At 50.8% G+C, this 20,485-nt stretch overlaps 5 protein-coding genes across 5 annotated transcripts; 2 read left to right on the forward strand and 3 right to left on the reverse strand.

The window, feature by feature from the left end:
- Nucleotides 1-2,279: 2,279 nt before the first annotated feature.
- Nucleotides 2,280-6,856, reverse strand: P170DRAFT_442328 (uncharacterized protein; the record flags this gene model as incomplete). The annotated part of the gene is made up of 6 exons (XM_024850457.1): nucleotides 2,280-2,527; nucleotides 2,567-2,815; nucleotides 2,849-2,893; nucleotides 2,930-3,251; nucleotides 3,285-4,964; nucleotides 6,062-6,856. The coding sequence occupies 6 exons, from the start codon at nucleotides 6,854-6,856 to the stop codon at nucleotides 2,280-2,282; spliced, it is 3,339 nt and encodes a 1,112-aa protein (XP_024709500.1).
- Nucleotides 6,857-7,016: 160 nt separating this feature from the next.
- P170DRAFT_10074 (uncharacterized protein) lies at nucleotides 7,017-9,060 on the reverse strand. The gene is made up of 2 exons (XM_024842269.1): nucleotides 8,840-9,060; nucleotides 7,017-8,775 (listed from the first exon to the last, which is right to left on the reverse strand). The coding sequence occupies exon 2, from the start codon at nucleotides 8,605-8,607 to the stop codon at nucleotides 7,177-7,179; it is 1,431 nt and encodes a 476-aa protein (XP_024709501.1). The 5' UTR covers nucleotides 8,608-8,775; nucleotides 8,840-9,060; the 3' UTR covers nucleotides 7,017-7,176.
- A 350-nt stretch (nucleotides 9,061-9,410) lies between these two features.
- P170DRAFT_442330 (uncharacterized protein) lies at nucleotides 9,411-13,478 on the reverse strand (the record flags this gene model as incomplete). The annotated part of the gene is made up of 11 exons (XM_024850458.1): nucleotides 9,411-9,859; nucleotides 9,930-10,063; nucleotides 10,117-10,277; nucleotides 10,335-10,914; nucleotides 10,971-11,130; nucleotides 11,188-11,221; nucleotides 11,283-11,448; nucleotides 12,270-12,485; nucleotides 12,548-12,580; nucleotides 12,632-13,302; nucleotides 13,410-13,478. The coding sequence occupies 11 exons, from the start codon at nucleotides 13,476-13,478 to the stop codon at nucleotides 9,411-9,413; spliced, it is 2,673 nt and encodes an 890-aa protein (XP_024709502.1).
- Nucleotides 13,479-15,232: 1,754 nt separating this feature from the next.
- On the forward strand, nucleotides 15,233-15,785 carry P170DRAFT_431837 (uncharacterized protein). Its single transcript, XM_024848129.1, has 2 exons — nucleotides 15,233-15,646; nucleotides 15,727-15,785. The coding sequence occupies exons 1-2, from the start codon at nucleotides 15,501-15,503 to the stop codon at nucleotides 15,749-15,751; spliced, it is 171 nt and encodes a 56-aa protein (XP_024709503.1). The 5' UTR covers nucleotides 15,233-15,500; the 3' UTR covers nucleotides 15,752-15,785.
- A 2,052-nt stretch (nucleotides 15,786-17,837) lies between these two features.
- sit2 (putative siderochrome-iron transporter) lies at nucleotides 17,838-20,378 on the forward strand. The gene is made up of 3 exons (XM_024845223.1): nucleotides 17,838-18,364; nucleotides 18,437-19,053; nucleotides 19,119-20,378. The coding sequence occupies exons 1-3, from the start codon at nucleotides 18,093-18,095 to the stop codon at nucleotides 20,057-20,059; spliced, it is 1,830 nt and encodes a 609-aa protein (XP_024709504.1). The 5' UTR covers nucleotides 17,838-18,092; the 3' UTR covers nucleotides 20,060-20,378.
- The last annotated feature ends 107 nt before the right edge of the window (nucleotides 20,379-20,485 follow it).

The raw sequence follows: 20,485 nt of genomic DNA on the forward strand, positions 1-20,485 counted from the left end.
TAAAATTCAAATCATCGTGACCATCGGTCTCAGCTTGGGGAACAGCTGTGTTCTCCCTGCGGCGTAAGGCTGCAAATCTCTCCCTCCCACCTTTTCGGCTTGAATTCAACCTCCACCTACTAGCAGCAACTTTGCATACAGATTAACATCAGCCGGCACGAATAGTACGGAGAAGGCACCCGATCCGGCATAAGGTTCGAGTTAAAACAATTCGTGCCCTCAGGCTCGCTTCCGGCGGGCGGCTTCCGAGCACCAGCGTTATGGATCCAACGGAAAGGGAAGTTTCCTACCGAGCCCAGGGCTCAAATTAGACTGCAGACGGGAGAGCGAATACTCCCAATGAACTTTCACGAATGGCTCGGGTAATGCCATGGTACCCTAATGATGGAAGTCATCCATGGTTCATCAAGCGCCTGAACCACAGAATGAACCCGGCAAAAACTCAGCCCTCACGAACCATCACCAGCAAGGAAGGTCGGCATTTAATTTTTCATCGGCACGACCCGGGTCTTGCAATTCAATTGTCCATGAGATTATGACATCTCGTCTCTCAGGTACTTCCTCCTTCCTAATCCGGGGGTAACATCGAGTCGCAATGCCACCAGAGGACTTATTGTCATCTCCACGACAAGAGTCATATCCAGATACTCCATCCAGTCCATTTGGTTTTTCCCATCGGCCAAAGATCTTGAAAATAAGAAAAGGGAAAAGAAACCAAGCCCCGAGAGAACTCATCCATATACTCCACCCCACAAACTGCAAAGTCCATACATTTTTAGTCAACACCAGAATCCCAATCCCCTGGTTCCTCCTAACCACCACTCCGCAATCTGGAAACCCACCAGAAGGGCCACAATCTCTTAAGCCACTCAAGCAATCTTGGCCTCGTGCCGTGCGTACGGAGTACTATCCAAGCCAAGGGAACCTCGCATCCACCCGATTCAACCGGTGGGCCCCCGACTGACTCTTGATATCCCCCATGCAGCAGAGGAGCCGCAACCCGCATAGCGCGTCGCTAGACAACCAGAAATATACGGCGCGTGGGCGATCGCAGAGATTTCTTGCATTAGTGCAATATCCCAGGAGGATCATTTGATCGTGATCGCTGGGAACTATTGTGCCTGGTGATTTCCCCTTCCCGTGTCCTGAATATTGAGATTTTGTTCTTAGGATCTTCTGATTTCTCCTATCTTTAGCGGGTAACGTTACTTCCCCCCATCCCTGTGAGGATCTGAGGATCTGAGTCTAGGCCTGGAATAGGAGGCGTTCTCACTACTACAGTCCTACTACTCCTCGCAGTATGGAGTAGGGAGGTAAGTGGAGCCCTTCCACCGGGAAGAGGCATCATGACGTGGTCTGTTCTTATGATTCTAGTGGTTGATGGTCATTGCGCTTGCGATTAGTATGGAGAAGGTAGGTCAGACTGTCTAGGCGCTATTAGGACTATGTTTTATGGGCGATATGCCCTGTCGAAGACCGGCAGGTAGGTGTTGTTCACATTGCCGAAGAGTTGTTTGTATATTTCTCGGTGAGTCATAGCCTGCCTACCTATCTATGCCAAAATTTTATAGAACGTAGTGAGTCATTAAGGAGAGAAAATTCTATAGCATGGGCAACTACCAGAACACATATGCACATAAACACACAGAAGCAAATAGGTATATGGCATTAAGTCATTCCAGTCAAGTTAAGATCAATCTGCCTCCATGTACATAAATAACATGCATACATAGATACATACAACCAAAAAGAATTTGCATTCTGGGAAGAAAGCAAAAGAAGCAAAGAAGGGGAAGAAAGAGGGAAAGAAGCCTCATTGATATGCGTTTCATTTCGTTTCATGCCATTGCGTTCGTGGTTTATATCGCTCATCATCAAAACGGGTCGTTAACTGAAATAGAACAAAGAGAAAGGAAAATAAGACAAGAACAGGAGAAGCTCAAGTGAGATGAGACGGAAAGACAAAAAACATTGTCTGTGTCGACTCCCTCCCCCTGTGTCCCGACAACTCAAAATTTAGAACCAAAAAAAAAAAAAAACAACAGTCGGATAGATAGATGGAAGCATGCAGTGGTTTGGTTTGGTTTGTCGGAGTTGAGAAGATCATGTGAAATCAACTTCATCTTCTGATGGAATGCGCTTGTGCAAATGTCGAACGAGGGTGATGATGATGTTGTTTTGGTTTTGGCTCTTTTCTGCTCTTTTTTTTTTTAATGATTTCTGTATTCTTGCTCTTCGTCTCCATCGGTCTTCGAATTCCACCTCTTCATTATTTTTTTTTATCTCCGTCGAGAACCTCGATCTCGTCGACTATCATGCAATTCCTCGTCATCTTCGTCCTCCTCTTCGACGGGAGCAGGCGTCCGCCGCTCTGTTCGTCTCTTCGGTCGACGTCGTCGGTTCGAGCTGATATTGCTGGCTGAATCATCGGGCGCCAGGGACCGGTCGTCGTCCAGGAAATCGTCCTCTCCACCACTATCCCATCCGTTGCCTAGAGCAGAGGAAGGCGTTCCCATGCGGGCTTCGACTAACGAGCCGCGTCGGTTCTGGTTCGCAACGGACAGACCGGCTCCGCGCTCCCGGAGGGCTCGACGGACGACTTCGGCTTTGCAGTGTAGCGCTTCGAAGGCATCTTCGAGCGCTTCCATTCCGAGGTAAATGTCCCGTTCGATTTCTGCTAACGCTGCGATCTCCATCTCTTCGTCCAGTGCGATGGGCCCACCGAAAGCGGCAGGAGTGTTCTGGCCATATGGTTGACTGGCCGGTCGGAAACTACCATCCATGGTACTAGGTGTCGGGCCTCGAGAAATGCCACCTGTGGTGAAAGGAGTGTTGGACCGGCTAGTACTACCCCAGCGAGAAGGAGTGCCGTTTTGCGCGGCGAAGAAAGCATCTTCCGCACCACTTCGTAAGAAACCATCGAAACGACCCGATATCAGAATGTCCCACTCGTCATCACTGATGCCTGCAAGTGTCGCCAACACATGATGCATTTCGATGTTGTTCAGCATGTATATCGCCGTTTCAGGGTCTCGGGGAAGCGATTGCAACCGATACAGTCGTTGGATGGCCAGTGACGATGACATTAGAGCGGGAGGTCGGGGGCGAGATTTGCCTTCGGGCTGGGGAGTTGGTGAGGTGGAGCTGATTCCCAGCAATGCGCAGAAGAGAGCACGGTCCTCAGATCCAATATGTGTCAACATGGCGAAGGTGAGAGTCTCGTCGTCAACCTCCTCGGGAGCACTTGTGCCCTGTCCATCTTGCTCACTCAGCCATTTGTCCACGGCAGTCTTTGTTTTGCGGGACTGTCGCATGTAGTGGTCACGGTACTCTTCAGGCACATCTATATCCATTTTCTGCATGGGAATATGCTCATCGCCAGATACATCGGCATTACCAGCTGGCGCTGACAGCGCGAAAGGTGGCCAGCCGGGTAGTTCTCGGCGACCTGAGACAAGCTCGAGAACCTCACCCCAGCTCACTCCCGGTTGGCGCTCTTCCAGGTCTTCGTGGTCGCACATTAGGCAGTGGCATGATTCGGACGAAATGTCGCGAGCGAAGACAGCTTCTAACCGGTCCAGTAGACGGCGCGCCACAGACCGATATCCGGAGGCAACGGCGAGCGAGCCATTCTTGGTCATAACCTTATGGTAGTCCTCGAGGAGACGATTGAACGGATCGAAAATTTTCGCTGCCGCAGCCTGTGGTTGAAACGCCTGCTGGGCAGACGATTCCGGATGGTCGGCCCCTAGCAACAACGCCTTGGGCACCCGGTGGTCTAACCCACCGTTTTGGAGCAGATAATCCACCCGAGGGATCGAGACCGGCACCTCGGGCGGGGGCGGGGGTGGGGGAGGAGCTCCAAAGGCCGAATTAGCTGTAGGAGGCCGCCCATATTCAAATGCAGCTTCTGCAGGAGTACGACTGCTGGTTCCACGATAAGATGCCGACGATCTAGTCTGGGTCCGCGACGGCGGTTTCTCCGGGCTCTTTGATTTTCGGGAACTTGTTGACTTCCTATGCGCCGCGATGGTGGCATCGGAGCCATTGGCCGATTCCAAACCAGCGTCACGCACCGTCGCTGGAGATCGGGACGGGGAGAGTGTAGTACGACTACTGGGCCGTTTGGGCGGAGGGACCTCCTCGACGATTTTCGATTTGGATGAATTCCGGCTGGAGGTCCGGTAAAGCATGTCCTTGTCCTTGTCATGGCTCGAACGTTTTGTCTCCGGTCGCACTGTCTTATTTGACTTGGAACTCTCATCCCTTTTCGAGCGCAGGCTCGACGACGACTTCGTCGACTCAGCTCTGATTCTAATCTTCGCCTTCCCTTCTTTGGGTTTCTCTCCAGAGCCCTTTTCGTCTTTATCGCCGACCGTGCTGCCCTTGCGCGAGTGCTGATCCGTACTCGTCAACGGCGGGCTCGGCGGGGCGTGAGGGTCGTCCCTCCGGGGATGGTCGACGTCCGCATTATCCTTGTGTTCCTCGGTCAAATCGGTGGGGTCAGGAGTAGGGATGTCTGGTTTCCCAACAGCCTCTTTACTGTGAGCCTTGGAAAAGGTCGGATACGGCAGGCTGGTCCTCGACTCGAGGAAGGAGGCCGTCTCGGGGCGGCTGGCGCTATCGACGCCCGGCATGGAGGACCGACGCTTCTTGCGGGAGCTGGGAGCGGAGGTGGAAGGGGTTGAGGAGCGGGCCGTCGGGGCGTCAGGGTCGGGTTCCTTGGTTGAGAGGCGGCTGGACCGACCGTGGGACGAGCGTTGTGGGCGGTGTTTGCTTTTGGAGGAAATGGACGAAGAAGATGGCTTTCTTTCGCGGTCCCTGTCGCGATCTCGGTCATTAGGTCTGACAGGTAAAAACATGACGTATATGGAGAGAGTAGGTGGGCTTTGAATGGCGCGGACGATGGAAAGTCGGGAAGACGACAAAAGTCCTGTCGTGCCTTTTGTGAAACCCCTTCTTTCCTTCAGTCCCCCCGTCGTTGGTGGTGTCCGGCTAGTTACCTGGTGAAATAAAAATGGAGAGAGAAGAACGAATAAAATTCAATTCAGTTCCAGAAGAGAAAGGTAGCGACACCGATACTCGGTGGAAAGAGAACGGCAGAGGGGGATCCTTCAGGTGATCCGAGTCCCCGAACAGTCAGTTGAGCAGTGATCAGTCGGTTGCCTTCTCGTCTGGCGCTTAGCGGGCGTCGAATACTGTCGCTCTCACTGGTCGAGGGTCGGACAAGGCGCTTGTGTCAATCCACCGAAAGTGCTGAACGACATGCGACATCCCGTCGCACGTAGGGAACACCAGAATAAAAACCGAATGAATAATCGGTCGATTATTAACCAGGGAGGCAAGGAATCAAATCACAGGTCCAAAAGTTCTCACGGGGAAAGCGGGAAGATCGAGTGAGAGAAGGGTGAAAAAGTCAGGTACTGCGCTGTGCATGAGAAAATCGATGGAAGGATGCTTAATCGAGGGGAGATTTTTGCGGTGAGGGACGAGAGAGGCTGAATCATTGGATTCCCCGCAGAAAAGGCCTAGCAGCAGCTGGTGTTAGTCTAGTGGGAGCAAAGCCGAGCGTTCGAGTGACGTGGTGGTCGCTGCATGGAAGCCCGACGACAGGAGGACTTGTTCTGCACTCACTTCAACATCCTGGCTGTCGCCGAGATCCAGATGTGGCGATGGACCCGAGAGAGGGAATGTCGAATGATGATGGATTGTTTCACTTCGTCGAAGAGGAAGAAACGCGGTGTTTCGTCCGCCGCCGCGGGGTGTGACCTCGCTGCCTGAGGCAGGGGTGCGGTGACTCAGTGCCTGAGGCGATCCACCACTTACTACATCATGGCGCCATGAGAAAGAAGCTGAAGAGGACCACTTCGTAGATAGTTCATACTACACTAAGACCCTCAGAGCATAATACCTACGTCCATCTAAACGATGTACCCTACTCACATCCACATGATGTCAATTCAAAGACTTCGGCCACCTGAATCCAACAGAGACTGCTATCCATTCATCAAGACCCATACTCCCAAGGAACGTTGGTAATATCTGTTAGCCCGTTGGCAACTTTCTTGACCGGTGAGGTCTCGAGAACCCAGTTTCCGTTTTCTTCATGGGCCACGCCTCCCCGACGCGCCGCTCGCATCACCTTCTCGCTCCCTCGCGTCCGTCGCCCGGTTTCCCGGTCCCATACCCAGCCCTCTTTAAGCCACATCCACGTCAGATATGCTCGCAACTCCTTATCTTGCGGCAGAACGGATTTCCACTCCGGCACAAACTCTGGGTCCATGACGCCATCGCCTTTCCAATCTTTGGCCACCCCTCGCAGTTCGTCCCGACAGAAGATGCGCCAACTATCAAGGGAGTACGCGCCCACTCCAGGTAAATGTGCAATTTCCCAAGCCACGCGCGGATCGTCATCTTCAATGCATTCATCTTCAGCGATGTCTCGGCCGTCCATTCTGCAGGGATAGTGAAGTTTGCGGTACCGTTTATCCTTTTTAGGTGGGTCTGCAAGCCATGTCTGGGCGAGTCCGATACACTTTTTTGCTCGTTGGTTTTGGAATCCAAGACAGCGAATCAAAGACACCAGGTTCGTCAAGTCGGCTGTAGCCATAGCTTCAACCGTTGGGTAACGGTCGAAAACCCTAAACAGAACCGGAAGAGCAACGCCACCTCTAGTCCGGTTAAGAAAGATAGTCGCGATAAGCAGTTTGAAGGGATCGTGCGCAAGTTGTTCCTGGATCAGCCCAAAGGAAAGCGCATCAGTCGGTGGGAACGGAAGGCATGAATCCGGTTCAAAGAGGGGAGTGAAGAAATACGGCGACACTTTCGGGAGTTTAAGGCGAGACGGTTTAACCATTGCTTTATTCGGCGTAGCGGAAACCTCGACAACGCCCTGCACAGAGGGTCCCTCCGGTGGCAGATCCGGGGCTTGTAGAAAACAGTTGCTATCACAAATCGAGTCATTATCATCAGGTACGTCGCTCAAGGTGGAATCGGATGAGAGAAAATCGGCCGGTAATTGTAGCTCTTGCAGGATGAGTCGGGTGGCTTCGGGAAGTTCATTCTCAGTGACATCAAACACAGACTTTTGTTTCTTTTTGCTTTTTTTGGCTGGACATTTGAAATATTTTGACTCTACCTCATCGCGGGTAGTCAATTCACACGAATCATTGGTATCTAAAAATCCAAGTCAGAGGGGTCAGGATCATCCTGGCTGGTTTGCGCCGCCGCAGCAGCAGGCTTAGATTTCTTGGGCGCCACTGAGCTGGCTGTTTGGCTGTTTTTTGGAGCACCCATTGGCGGATCTCTCGACTTATCGAAGAAGTTGGAGGTTTCACGGGCCTTTTGCGATTTTCTCTTCTTCTTTCTTCTCCGTTTTCTTGACTTCTTTGAAGGCCCCTTCAGAACACTCGGGTCGTCTGGAGAAACCGAGTTCAAACAAGATGGATTTGCACGCTGATCATGTAGCTTTTTGAGCGTATGCCGTGGCGAGATGTTCGCTTCAAGAAACTGTGCAGACTGTTCGCGGTCAGAAAGAATGATTGATTTCTCACGGAGTTTCGAGGGGGCCTGACGAGAGCGTTTGCTTTCATTGCCGTCAACTTTTGCGTGTCGCTTTGTAGACGTAGATGGTGTTGATTGATCACTGTTACTTGGATCTGGATCCACGGTCTCGCTGGTCTTATGGAGGAAATCAGGCGTTGTGTCCGGGAGCTGAGGCTTTGGGATAGTCAAATCCAAGGTAGGTCTTGAGGTTTCCTCCGAGTGAACTTCATTCTCAGTATCTTTTGTTCTTTTCGTAGACCGATCTGTTGATTTATCTGAGACAGCTCGCTTCCTTTTGCGATTTTTCTTTGCTTTCTTTGCCAATTTCGTGGTTTTTGCCGGCTCATCATCGATCTCGTCACCATATTCAGACCCACTCTCGCATACATGACCCCATCCACTAGCAGAGAGATACAACTTTTTGACGTAAGCGATGATGTTCTCGGTGATATCTTCATTGATTCCAATATCGGTTGCGATTTGGCGTATACCACGGACAAACTCGCGTCGCTCTGAGCGCTTTACTGGATATGCACTGTTCTTGAAGAAAGTTTGCTCAGCAATGTAATAAACCAGCCTTGTATGCTCATCTGCACTGATCGGAGCAAAGACTTTCGCTTCCATTTCATCCAAGGTAGGGTCCTTTTCCCAGGCCTCGACGCTTTTGTGTTCGGAATCGAAGCTGGCGTTCGAGGCAGAGTCCAGGTCATTCAGGGTATTGGCTTCCTCTTCAACACTCTCGTCAGCGTCGCTCTCGCTGTCGATCCTCATGATTTGTCGCGTTGACACTGTGCGTTTCCTTGAAGACGTTTGCGATGTAAAGTAAGGAGATCTCGCATGTCCTGGGTCTCTCCTGGGATTGAGAGCCGCCCCATCCATTGGTTCGCAACTGCCATCCATCGTCATGTTCCCGGGGTATTCATCAAAGCTGCTATTGAAGCTGGACTCATCCGACAGAATCTTGTCCCAGGTACGCTCGAGATAGTCTTGGTCGATGGGGTCATAGGAATTCGGGTCGAATGGAGGAGGGGAAATCACAACGGAGACACTGCGTGTATTCATCGTGGCGTCTTTCGGACCAGATCCGTGCCGTTTAATCGGTTTGAGTTCTCTTAGGCTTTTGACAAAACAGCGTATATTTTCTTCGAGACGATATCGTCAGTCTTTGGCGTAGGAGGTGGGATCGCGCATGGTTGAATTGGAATAGCGAGGAATGTAGGATTGTCGGACCTAGGAGCAGAAACAACATGAGTGGGCGGTGTACTTTCGATAAGGCAAATGGATATTCACTCACGAATAGCTAGAGACCAAGGCCATATCCAAGTCTTTGTGCTTCGCCATCAGCTGGTGGCTAGAACTCGCCCATAATTTCCAACGCCGATTGAGTGAATGATGGCAATTCAACTGTTGGTTTCCAAGTAGAGGACAGCCAAAAGTCTGTGTCAGGCCAAATGAGGGCAGTCCAAACTGAATCCAAGAATGTGAAACAAGTGGAAGAGAAGTGGTCAGCTTATCTGCTGCCAGTCGCGAAAGCTGATGAGGGACGGAAACTCCCAAACGCGGAGAAACTGCGACGCGCGCACAGACCACTTTTCTCCTGCCTGCGCTTCAAGGCATCTACCACCAAGGCAAGCTCGATCGGCTACATGAGCCCATTGCCATAGAAAAGATGCTATGTAGACATTGGGGAAACTTTCAAGTTTCCGAGGGAATTCCAATCAGTTTTATTGTCAGTGTTTCTAAGCAGTCTTTTCTATGAAACGCTCTATCGAACTTGATCGTAGCAAAAATATATCTACACCACCTCCCGCAGTCATCTTCTCACAGATCATGTACAAAACGTCGATTGGATCGAGCAACAAATATTAAACGGCAAACCCTCCAGAGTTCAGTTGTCTCGGCTCCCCAGCCGCATCAAATGTTCCATTCGGCAATACTCGAATGGCCTGGGCAGTGCTGCCCCCCGGCGCAACCCAAGTAACGTTGTGGCCTCTAGCTTTCATGAAAGCAACGGTGGCATTGTCATAAGCATACTCAAAGCTGCTCTGGTTCGGAACAAGCTGATCGTGTAGACGTGGTTTAGCCAAAGCCTCTGCGGCAGACAGACCCTCATCGACAGCATGGATGATGTTCTGGACAGTCGCGGTAATGATTCGACTACCTCCTGCGGATCCAGCGATGAAGAATACAGTTCCATTAGGGCGTGTAACGATAGCGGGAGTGATAGATGATAGGGGACGTTTCCCAGGTCGAATGAAGTTCGCTTCTGAAGGAATGTACCCAAAAGAATTGGATGAGCCAGGAACTGAGAAATCTAGAGGATTAACAGGCGTCAGCCGACCGGTCGCTCAAATCAAAAGAGCAACCACCCAATCGTTCCATACCATCCATTTCATTGTTCATGATGACACCGGTCTCCGGCACCATGACCTTGCTACCGAAAAGCAGGTTGATGGTGGTGATTTCGGAAATAGCTAGCCCGGTGTGATCTGCAGTAGCAATGTGCGAAGTTCCAGGTCTAGGTTTATGGTTAATGTACGATCCCATATCACATTTGAAAGCAGCACGTACGTCTCGAGACTCTCATATCCCTCCGGGTCGTAGACCGATACATTCTGTGTGCGCAAATCGGATAATTTGTGGCGAATTTCATCGATCGTGGATTGTTTGAGCATGTCTTTTTGGTATTGATCCAGTCCATCGAGGAAAAGTGGATCGCCTAAGTTTGCTCTCTGAGAGAGGTTAGAAACTGATTTTTGAGGCCAATGGTAGAAAGCGAATCGACATACCAGACCGTATCCAAATCGCATTGCCTCATCCAAGCGATGGGTGCTCAGATTCACATTCTGCGCAGTGAAAAATTGATCGTAGGTGCCCAGCACCTTCAAGATATTCATGGCGACGATGCCGCTGGATGGAGCAGTCGTGCTTGTGATCTTGTACCCTCGATAGTCAATCTGCGCCACGTCTCGGATAAGAACGGTGTAATTGCGAAGGTCGTCTAGTGTCATGGTGCCATTGGCGGCCTGCACCGCCTGGATCATCTTCTCAGCGATTGGACCAGAATAGAAGGCATCCACTCCTTCATTGGCAATAGTTTCCAGGGTATTGGCATATCGCTTGCGAGTGATGATATCTCCAAGACCAAGTCGCGTGCCATTCGGGGCAAAGTCGATAGCCCACGTCGGATCCTTTGATAAAAAGTCCTCGCCATCACCAACGGCCGATTCCATGTAGCGAACTAAATCTTCGGTGACCGGGAAACCGTTGCGAGCAATTTTGATAGCGGGTCGCACGACGGTTGCCCAAGGAAGAACACCGTACTTGTTATGGAGATACTCCAGACCTCGTAGTTCACCCGGCACCCCACTGGCACATATATTAGTTTGTTCCACTGTTTAAAAAATGGGGTATCCAGGACAAACCTAGCTAGACCGCCTCGGGTTGAGGCGTCCGAAGTATTGTTGAACATGTCCTCAAAAGCGGCGGCTGGCGCTGTTTCGCGAAAGTCGACAAACTCAAATGTTCCATTTGGGGACTTCACCAGCAGAAAACCACCTCCTGCAATTCCACTGTGATACATGCCTTGAACTTACCGTTAGCATCACAATTTGCATTCATTCATGGAGTCGAGAGACCTACCGATGACGCCAACGCAAAAAGTAGTCGCAACCATCTATTGGAAAACATTCAGTTCTGTTTAGTAGTGGCAAGGAGAGCATCAAAGCTTTACTTACGGCATCGGCTGCATTTCCACCTAATTCCAACATCTTTGTACCTTGGCGACTGCAGATGGCGCTCTCGCTGGCAACTGCGCCCCGCTTACCCTCTTCAAGGTCATGGAAGCCATGACCGCCCTGACGATCTCGACGCGATGCAAGCTCAAGGGGAGAACCAAGAGCACTAGGCGAGTGTACCGCTACCACTAATACAAGTAGTAGAACGGTGACGACCGTGTTTCTCAAACCGCGCAACCACATTTTGTGCCTGGGGGTGATCGAAGAAGATTGAGTTTTCGATCCGACCGGGCGATCGGGAAATAACTAAGAGGAAATATGATCAGGCACCAGGCACTAAGGGAAGAGCAATGCCGTCTTAAAATGGCGTGACGGCGCAAAAGGGGCCTGATTGCCCATAACTATTTACCTGCTTCTCCACATCTTGGCAAGCGATAACTGGGGAAGCTTGCTTATGGCGTTCGGACTCGGCCGGTTCCATGGCGACGGGGCTATTTGCACACGCAAGCTGGTCGAGATGAGAAGGTCTTGAGAGGGGTCACCACCACAACAAACACACCGATTAGAGAGGAGCCAAATGGTAAACGTAACAAAGAGGCCAACGAAGAAGTCCGGCAGCGCGGGAGATAAGAGTCACATGGCCGAGATAAGCTCGGGGCGATCGGCACGCCAGAAGCGGCCAAGCCGGCGATTGGATGACGTCTCCGATGGAATGCCTCAGGCTGGACCGGCCATGCGCAGCATTTGGCTTATCCGATAGACCAAGATAATGGCTGGCTTGGACTCTCCATTACCTGATACAAATACATCGGGCTGGATTACTTCTTGTCAAGGCCCACAGCCTGCTTGGACCATGCAAGAGTATCGACCCACTCGGCCGGAACTTCTTCCAGAGACTGTAGAATTGCTGCTACTAGGCGTCGTCCCCAATCTGTCACAAACCACTTGTCGGAAATGAGGTGCATACTGACTCCGTGGTGCAGAAACAATATGCGAGCCATCCATTCACCGTCCTTTAGCAATTCAATGTATGACTCGCCGATATTGATGGGGAACGCAAGTATGCCCCCGTTAGGTCCGCCGAATGGCCATTGCTTGACCGCTGCCTGCAGGAACTCCCAGGTATGAAGATAGGCCGCTTTACGGGGCTCTTCGATCTGGTCAATGTTCCCTCGGAGTTGGTCTAAAGAGCCCAAGAGTTCCCTGGTCTCATGTCAGTGCTCGCTTTCTTTTGTTTCATATGTTGAGGATGGAATAAAGCATACCCTCGCAGTCGCACAAGTTCTGAACCCGGCTTCCTAGATACGCATTAACTCTCTGACCACGAGTGGAAGTGTGGGAATCATTACTCTTCTTGCTCGTTGGCCGGCTCAGGCTTGTCGGGTTCAGTGTACTGCAACCAGCCTTTCATTTCCCCCAGGTTCTCCGCCTGACCAAGCTGCTGGAACAGAAAAGAGCAACCGGCAATTAACTGACGCGTTTCCAGTATATGGGCAAGAGGATCAATAGTATGGCTATCCTGAGAGATACAAGGGTAGGCGGTTGCGCACAGCATGATGAAGATGGAACTAACGAAAGCCGGGCCGCAACTCTCCAGCGAGAAACCCGCCAGCACCTGTCCCAAAGCTGAACAGGCTCGATTTTGATACATGAGGGCAGTTTCTAGCCACTGGCGTTTCTCGTCTACCTCAAGCGACGCCAGGTGCAGAGCCGAGAACGCCAGTAGACTATCAAGAAGGTACGGATGCGACATGGCCATGCGCGGGACGATGGACTGAAAATGATTGGCATCCAAATTCCCTTGACACATGGTGATATAAGACTCAGTCAGGTAGTGATGGAACAGTCTCATCTCAACCATTCGCATGGGTAATGGCGACTCATTGGAGTTTGACGTGGTCTCCACACCGTCTTGGGGGGTGGGTGGATATTGGCCATCGGCATCCGCACTCGGTGGCGGATATATGCATTGTAGCTTTCGCTTCCTGCACAAGCTACATTTCGGGGTTCCTTCATCACACTACACCGCGTCAGTGGCACAACGGAAGACCCAGACACTTCACACACGTGGTTCTGCAGAAACGCAGTCCGATCGACACCACACGTGGGATGCGGAGATCAACAGACCTTGACATGTCTTCGCTTACAATGAAGGCAGCCCTTACGGGACTTTGTATGACTGCGACGCGAAGGCATTTTGAGGCCAAATAAATGCAGGACAAGCTCAAGAAATGACGTAGGGGAGGGAGGTTTGAATTCTGGGAGAGCAAGGGGAAAAGCTAGCTGGCTGGAATGAGCGGATATTATTGGAAGACAGGCAGAAAAGTAACCATACCTAAACAACGATAGCGGGTAGAAAAGTCAAAGTGGATAAGCAATCCAGGGCCTGCGGAGTAGGACAGCATACAGCAGTCGGCTCAATGCAACGGTGGGAGGGACAAACGGCGACACGTAGCCGGGCGGAAAGCGGCTGTCCCGCCGGGGGCAATTGCTGCCGATTCTCGGCGCGTCGGCCGGAAGGTTGAGCCGGGCCCCTGCTGATTGGTCGATCGTCCTCCGAGGCATCTGGCTCTGCAGATGTAGTACAGTCCAACCTACGAGCATCTCGACCCCAGACTTCCTTGCATACATGCGTTCATAACTGGACTATGTCAAGTGACAGCCATAACGATGAAGGGTGGTGCTACTACCCTAATCTGACAATCTCTTAAAATGTCACGACAGCGGAGGAACGCGGATGCTTGTCTCCAGGACTACGCTTACCATTTTGCAAGACGGCACAAAATACAGCTATTTCTAAATTCTGCCATGAGGTGTGTAATTCTAGTAGCTACTGTCAGAACTGAGTCCTCTCTCGCTCTATGTACTCATGTGTTGTGTTGATAATAACACCCCTAGAGAGCCATCCATCGATGTCTGGCGATCATCTGTCGCACCGCAACGCTACAGTGCCACATAAGCAAAGTCATTATCTCGATAGAAAATAACCTGGTAGTACCACTAGCTGAGTTGAAATGTAGTACGGAGCACAGCAGCGACAATTGGAACTGAAGAGTCACACCTACATGATACTACTACGCACTGTACCATAAGACTCCAAAAATTCCAACGAAGAGTAATCACAGAGCTGCTATTTGTTTCGAAAAACCTAGCGTTCATTGCTTCATACTCCGGAGTAGTGATCGCATCTAGCTAAGTCGAATACTCAGCAAGGGGCTCGATAATTTCTCAAACCCGAAGCCAAGTAAGCATGTGCACACCACATGCGACTCATTGCCAAAAACAACACCTTTTGGCCCATTGTCCGTGGAGACAGACCAGCCTAATACGGAGGGATGCACACTATCTTTTATTAAAGGGAGGCTAGTTGAAGATGAGAATGCAAAGGTCCAGTAAGATTCCAGCAGTTGTCAGCAAGGTCACCTCTCTAAGCAGAATTAAGCTTGTTCCACCCGCAATGCATGCAAGGATTCGAGAGTAATCACGGGAAGATGTGTGCCAAGGAGTATATAAATTGCATGACGACTCTTGTAGCACGCTAAGCAGAACGCGCTTGCCCGATTCTGAAGTGTACTCCGTTCGTAGGTGACTCTTTGGCCCCTTCCGTGGATTCGTCCTTCAGCCTGCGAAGATCAGTATGTATTCTAGGCAGACGATTCCTTGAGATATAAATAAATCGGTAAGATGCGTATTCCGTGTGAAGCTCAAGTACAATTTTACTCCGTAGAATGTATCGTGCTGGGTTGAGGTACAGCAAATATTCCTTGCTTTGAATCGGGTCAACTACTCGACGTTTGTTCTCTGATAGCTCATACACAATTCAAATAACATGCTCGAATAGGAACAACGATAAGTAGTTTGTAGTCACAGGAATACTGCGTACTGCGTCAAAGTATAGAACAGTAACTATGTTGGATTAGACTGTTCCTTAATTCCTAATGAAAGTTCAAACCGCGAAGCGCGTACCACAAGCGAACCGTGCTGCTCTTGAAAGTCGAAACCTTAGAGCTCCGGCCTGCATACGATCTAATCTAAGCTCCCCCACACCTATGCCGCCCAAAGCAACTTCAATCATATAGGGGGAGAGATCAGCATGATTTCAAGCTTTTAAAATGAGACCTACGGAGTATGCCCCAGTTCATCAACTTGATTAGAGGGGATCGGCAGTTGATGCGGTCGGTTTCACCCACTGGCTATCAAACAAGCCTCACATTGTGAATGACGAATTATATCCCATTCACAACACCCAAGGCCGGCATAGAGGAAGTGAGCCAACAAAAAATACGAGTTTTCTTTTTCTTCCCCCCTCTTTTGCACGCCGGCATCCCATGCATGGTAGTACTTGGATTCTGGCAAAAGGAAAACTAATTAATGTTATGTAAACAATCCAATCAATCCCTGTCTTCGTTCTTGTTTTCGATCCGGGAAAATATCGTGGAAATACCTTTCAAAAAAAAATACTCGGCTAGGAGCACCAGGTGGTTCCACGACTCAGACTTGCGGTGGCCCCGAAAGGACTAATGTGATGTGGCGATGCGCTTCTTTCCGGGTTCCTTCGATAGTTTCCAATGGCCCACAAATATACTCCGTGCGGTGTACGGAGTCCATCTCTCTGGTCTCATGCCATATGTCCATTTATCCGTATTGTGCGAAACCGGACTGGGGAGGCAAGAACGCACGAGTCCGAAGCCCGCGTACTTTCGACCATTCTACGCAGTATGCATCACCATTCACCTCGAATCTAGTGGAATGATCACCATGCCATTTTCGAAAAGTCAAGCAATTTATTTGGCAGGGCTAGAACATGTCCCGCCGCTGAAGCCCTGTGACGACAGCCACCAGCGTCTTGGCAAGGTGATGATGCTTGAGATGAAAGTGCCCTTGCAAGCCTGGTGGTAGTGGTAGCGCTAGCAAGGAGGAAAAAACTCTAACCACCCAATTCAGCCCCGGTAGGCAGCCTACGAGAGAAAATTCTGCTTCCTTCGAGTCAGAGACAGGATTCAGGATTCTGGAATGGGCACTCCGCTGGTCGGTTGAAACAAATGGTAGTCATCAGATTAGATTAGATTGATTTGATGGAACTGATCAGGCCTGGATCTTATCAACCCTTGGGACAAGCTGTTGGGAGAAATCACGTCTTCCGTTCTGGGACGTCGGAGAATGGAAGAGATTTTCTTGTTGCCTCAACGGTGCAGCCGATGGTGGAACAGCCGCGGTTTGAGGTGGGGGTTCGTACGGACTACGGGATGGGAATCGGATTCCAATCTATGGCATGACAGGCGCACTTCGGCGATGGTCTGTTAGAGGTAAGCGTTAGCGCTTCTCAAGTACCACCGTGGCGAAAAACCAAGCCAAAAGAAGTGATTTAGAAAGAGACTAAAAGAGAGATGCAGAGAGGGGAGCAGAGAGGGTGGTGAGAAAAAGAAAAAAAAAAAAAAAAAGGAAAAAAAAGCGCCACCCAACCAAAGTTCCACTGCCTACGAACCATTCCATCCAATAGCCATATCCTCCGGATCGATTGGGATTCTCGACTCTCCAGGAATCCTGGAAGGAATAAGAGATGAACAATAGCCAACGCAGTAGGATTAGGTATTGATCGGGACAAGAAAACCTAACTGCGGTGACATAATTCCATTATTCAGTTCCCAGTCCGAAAGACAGCACAGTTGTCAAGAACGGAGCATCGTCCGAAAATCGGCCCACAGCAGGCCAAGATCATCTCGAGTGGTACCTGGCTGCCTCTTTGCTCGGACCATTTCTTGTGTCGAATCTAGGTTCAGGATATTTCTTAAATTCTGCTGCACGCATGATCTGACGGCATTTCGTGTTCCTTTGGGGGGTCAATCGCGTTGTCAATCCCGTTCCGACCAGTAAGTGCCCCTTGGCATCGCGTGGGATCTGACTGCATCGTGCGTAGACATCAGGCAAACCTCTCGTGGAGGAGGCTAAAGTGGTGGGTGGGTATTATATCCACCGGAAATTTTCGTGTGACAACAGGACCTATCAATCTAGCCGACATCACACCAAGACATTTTTTTATTCGATCATGTTATTAGTTTGCCTCTAGGAGGGGCGGGAAAAGTAGTGTTTTTTTTTTTTTTTTTTCCCCCAATTTTACTCCCTATACGGAGTATGCATTTCACTGTCCTCGTAAGAAACCCATTAAGAAATGACTCTAGACTCTCATCGTCATTCTCGCAGAGTGAGCGAACGGAAGCCGTGGAAGGCCAGACGGACATGACCGCAAAATCACTCATGGAGCGAAACAGGACCGGAGATGAACGGTGGTGCCAGGCTCGGATTGGCAGCGAGGGCCTGGCTGACTTCGACGGAAAAGGCACTTGCAGATGGTGCTGTGGGGCTGGACAGGGATGGCGGCCAATCACACCACCTCGTTTGGGGGTCAGGGCATCCAGCTGCGAGTCTGGAGGGGCCGTGATTGGTCCAGAACGGAAGTTATCTGATCCGTTGCCCCAAAGTGTTATCTGATCCGACCACCAAAAACCAAAACGGATCCACCGGCGCAGGAGCGCGTCCTGCGGCAGGAAAAATGGGCGAAAATTTGTTTTGCCAGGCTTGACCAGCGGAGCTCACTTTGTTACCCACTTGTCTCTGCCAGCGAGCGGCACCGTTCGGCCGGGTTGAGAAGCAGCATACTTATATAGTAAATTAACCCTCCCCGACTTCCCGTCCCTGGCTCCCCTCCTTCCTTTCTCTGCTCATCAAGCAATTCAACTTCATCCCTTCCGGTTCATCGGGTAAACCACCCCCCGTCTCCTTGAGCAGGAAGAGAGGCATCGAAACATCATCATGGGTGTCCTTGAAATGATTCGAGGTCGTGACAACACCGCTGCGGTGTCCGACCTCGCCGGCACTGAGGATCACCAGCCCAAGCAGAACTCGCCTGAGAATCCGGACACCTCGGGTAGCGACTCCGACCGGAAGAGTCTGGAGGCCCGGAATGAAAAGGAAATCGAGGCGCACCCCGGCGAGGTCACCGAGGGGGCTCAGCTGGGTATCCAAAGGGCCGAGGCCGCTGCCTTGGTGTGGTCGAAGAAGGCGCTGATTATCACTTACGCTTGGTAAGTTTTCCCCCCTCCACGTCGCCTGTTTACCCGAAGATCAAATGCTCATCGCCGTCAACCAAACTCTAGGATCTGGGTTTCTTTCTTCATGCTCGCCTTGCAGTCATCTATCAGCAGCATTGCCCAGCAAACTGCCTATGCTAAATTCCAAAGCGCGCCCGCCGTCAGTACGGCCAACATCCTGGCTACCATCGTCGGTGGTGTGCTAAAGCTCCCCATTGCCAAAACCCTGAACCTGTGGGGTCGTGCTGAGGGTTTGTGCGCCTCCGTCGCGGTCTACATTCTCGGAATCATCATTCTCGCGGCGTGCGATGGTCCGTCTTCGTACTCGGCAGGCTATGTCATCTACTGGGTGGGCTACGACGGTATCTACCTTATTCTGCAGGTCTTCCTCGCCGATACCTCCGGTCTGCGGAACCGAGCCTTCGCCTTCGCCTTCGCCAACACTCCTTTCATCTGTACCGCCTTCACTGGTTCGCTTGCAGGACAAAACTTTGTCCAAAACACTGGTGGATGGCGTTGGGCCTATGGTGCTTTCACGATTATCATGCCCTTCGTCTTCCTTCCCCTTGCCGTTGTCTTCAAGTACTACGAGAAGAAGGCGCTCAAATCGGGCGTGTTCAACCCTCCCAAGAGTGGCCGAACTACCACCCAGTCCATCTTGCATTACTGGCATCAATTTGACGGTATGTCTTGTATCTTCCTTCCACCTTGGAACGACCGAAACTGATTTGCTTTTTCTTTCCTCTAGTGGTCGGTGCTCTGCTGTTGATGGCTGGTTGGATCCTTATCCTTCTGCCTTTCAGTTTGGCTAGCTACGGAAGAGCGGAGTACAAGAGTGCAACCTTCATCTGCATGATCATCTTCGGATTCTTCACGCTACTACTTTTCGCTGCCTGGGAGAAGTTCGTCGCCCGTGTGCACTTCATCAACTATGAATTGCTCAAGAAGCGCACCGTTCTGGGTGCTTGCACCAACTCCGCCATTCTCAACTTCAGTTTCTATTGCTGGGATCTGTATTTCCTCAACTTCTGTACGGTTGTGTACGATCTCAGCCAGGGAATGGCTGGCTACATGATGCAGATTTACAACGTCGGCTCGTGCTTCTGGGGTGTCGTCATCGGTCTCTGGATGCGATTCACCAAGGAATTCAAGTGGACCTCGCTGTGCTTCGGTCTTCCTCTCTTGATTCTCGGCGCTGGTCTGATGATCAAGTTCCGTGGCGACGGCGGCACGGACGACATCGGCTACCTCATCATGTGTCAAATCTTCATTGCCTTCGGTGGTGGTACCTTGGTTATTGGTAACGAAATGGGTGTCATGGCTGCCGCTGACCGTGAGGGTGTGCCTATGATGCTGTCTGTCCTCGGTCTCTTCAGCAGTCTGGGCGGTGCCATCGGACAGGCCGTGCAAGCCGCCATTTACAACAACCTCTTCGTTGAGGCCCTGGAGTCGGCTCTCCCGGCCAGCGAGAAGTCTCAGGCCATGCAGATCTCGCTGGATGGCTACTTGGTCCAGCAGACGTACCCCGTCGGTTCCGAGAAGCGCAACGCCGTCAACTACGCCTGGGGTTACAGCCAGAAGTATGGTGCCATTGCCGCTACCGCTGTTCTGGCCCTTTCTATCCCTGCCATTGCCATCTGGAAGAACTACCGCCTTAACAAGAAACAGAACAAGGGTACCGTGCTCTAGAGCTTTTCTTGGTTTGGAATACAACACAAAGATACCCAAAATTTACACATCTTATAGAGTGGATGGATGTGACTTTAATCGTTGGTGAGAAACAGGGCGGTTTGCTTTACTTTTTGCGACGCAATCAAAAGAATATCTAATCTTACTGCTTTTTAATAGTTGTTTTCTCTCTGTTGTACTTTTTATGTGACTTTCTTTTTTTTTCCATTCTCCATCGCGCACGCTCTTCTCCCTTCTGTGCAATGAACGCATCCGAAGAATCACGATTCTAGCATAGCCATAGTTTCTATGCAGACATTTAATGAAAAAGAAATACCATAGTACTTCAGTACTTGAAACCAGGTAAAGACATGAGATGCCTGCCCGTCATCACGGGGCTCCCGGCAAAACACCCCCGCACGCCGACAAGGCTTTCCCTTTCTCTCC

The sequence above is a fragment of the Aspergillus steynii genome, assembly GCF_002849105.1.
Source record: "Aspergillus steynii IBT 23096 chromosome Unknown P170scaffold_1, whole genome shotgun sequence".
Classification (NCBI taxonomy): Eukaryota; Fungi; Ascomycota; class Eurotiomycetes; order Eurotiales; family Aspergillaceae; genus Aspergillus; species Aspergillus steynii.

Bases quoted from the DNA above. Each gene is read 5' to 3' on its own strand.
- P170DRAFT_10074 (XM_024842269.1), bottom strand. From the start codon at position 8,607: ATGAATACACGCAGTGTCTCCGTTGTGATTTCCCCTCCTCCATTCGAC.
- P170DRAFT_431837 (XM_024848129.1), top strand. From the start codon at position 15,501: ATGACGAATTATATCCCATTCACAACACCCAAGGCCGGCATAGAGGAA. The intron at 15,647-15,726 runs CTAATTAATGTT...TCGTGGAAATAC, and splicing joins GGATTCTGGCAAAAGGAAAA to CTTTCAAAAAAAAATACTCG.
- sit2 (XM_024845223.1), top strand. From the start codon at position 18,093: ATGGGTGTCCTTGAAATGATTCGAGGTCGTGACAACACCGCTGCGGTG. The intron at 18,365-18,436 runs GTAAGTTTTCCC...ACCAAACTCTAG, and splicing joins CTGATTATCACTTACGCTTG to GATCTGGGTTTCTTTCTTCA. The intron at 19,054-19,118 runs GTATGTCTTGTA...TCTTTCCTCTAG, and splicing joins TTACTGGCATCAATTTGACG to TGGTCGGTGCTCTGCTGTTG.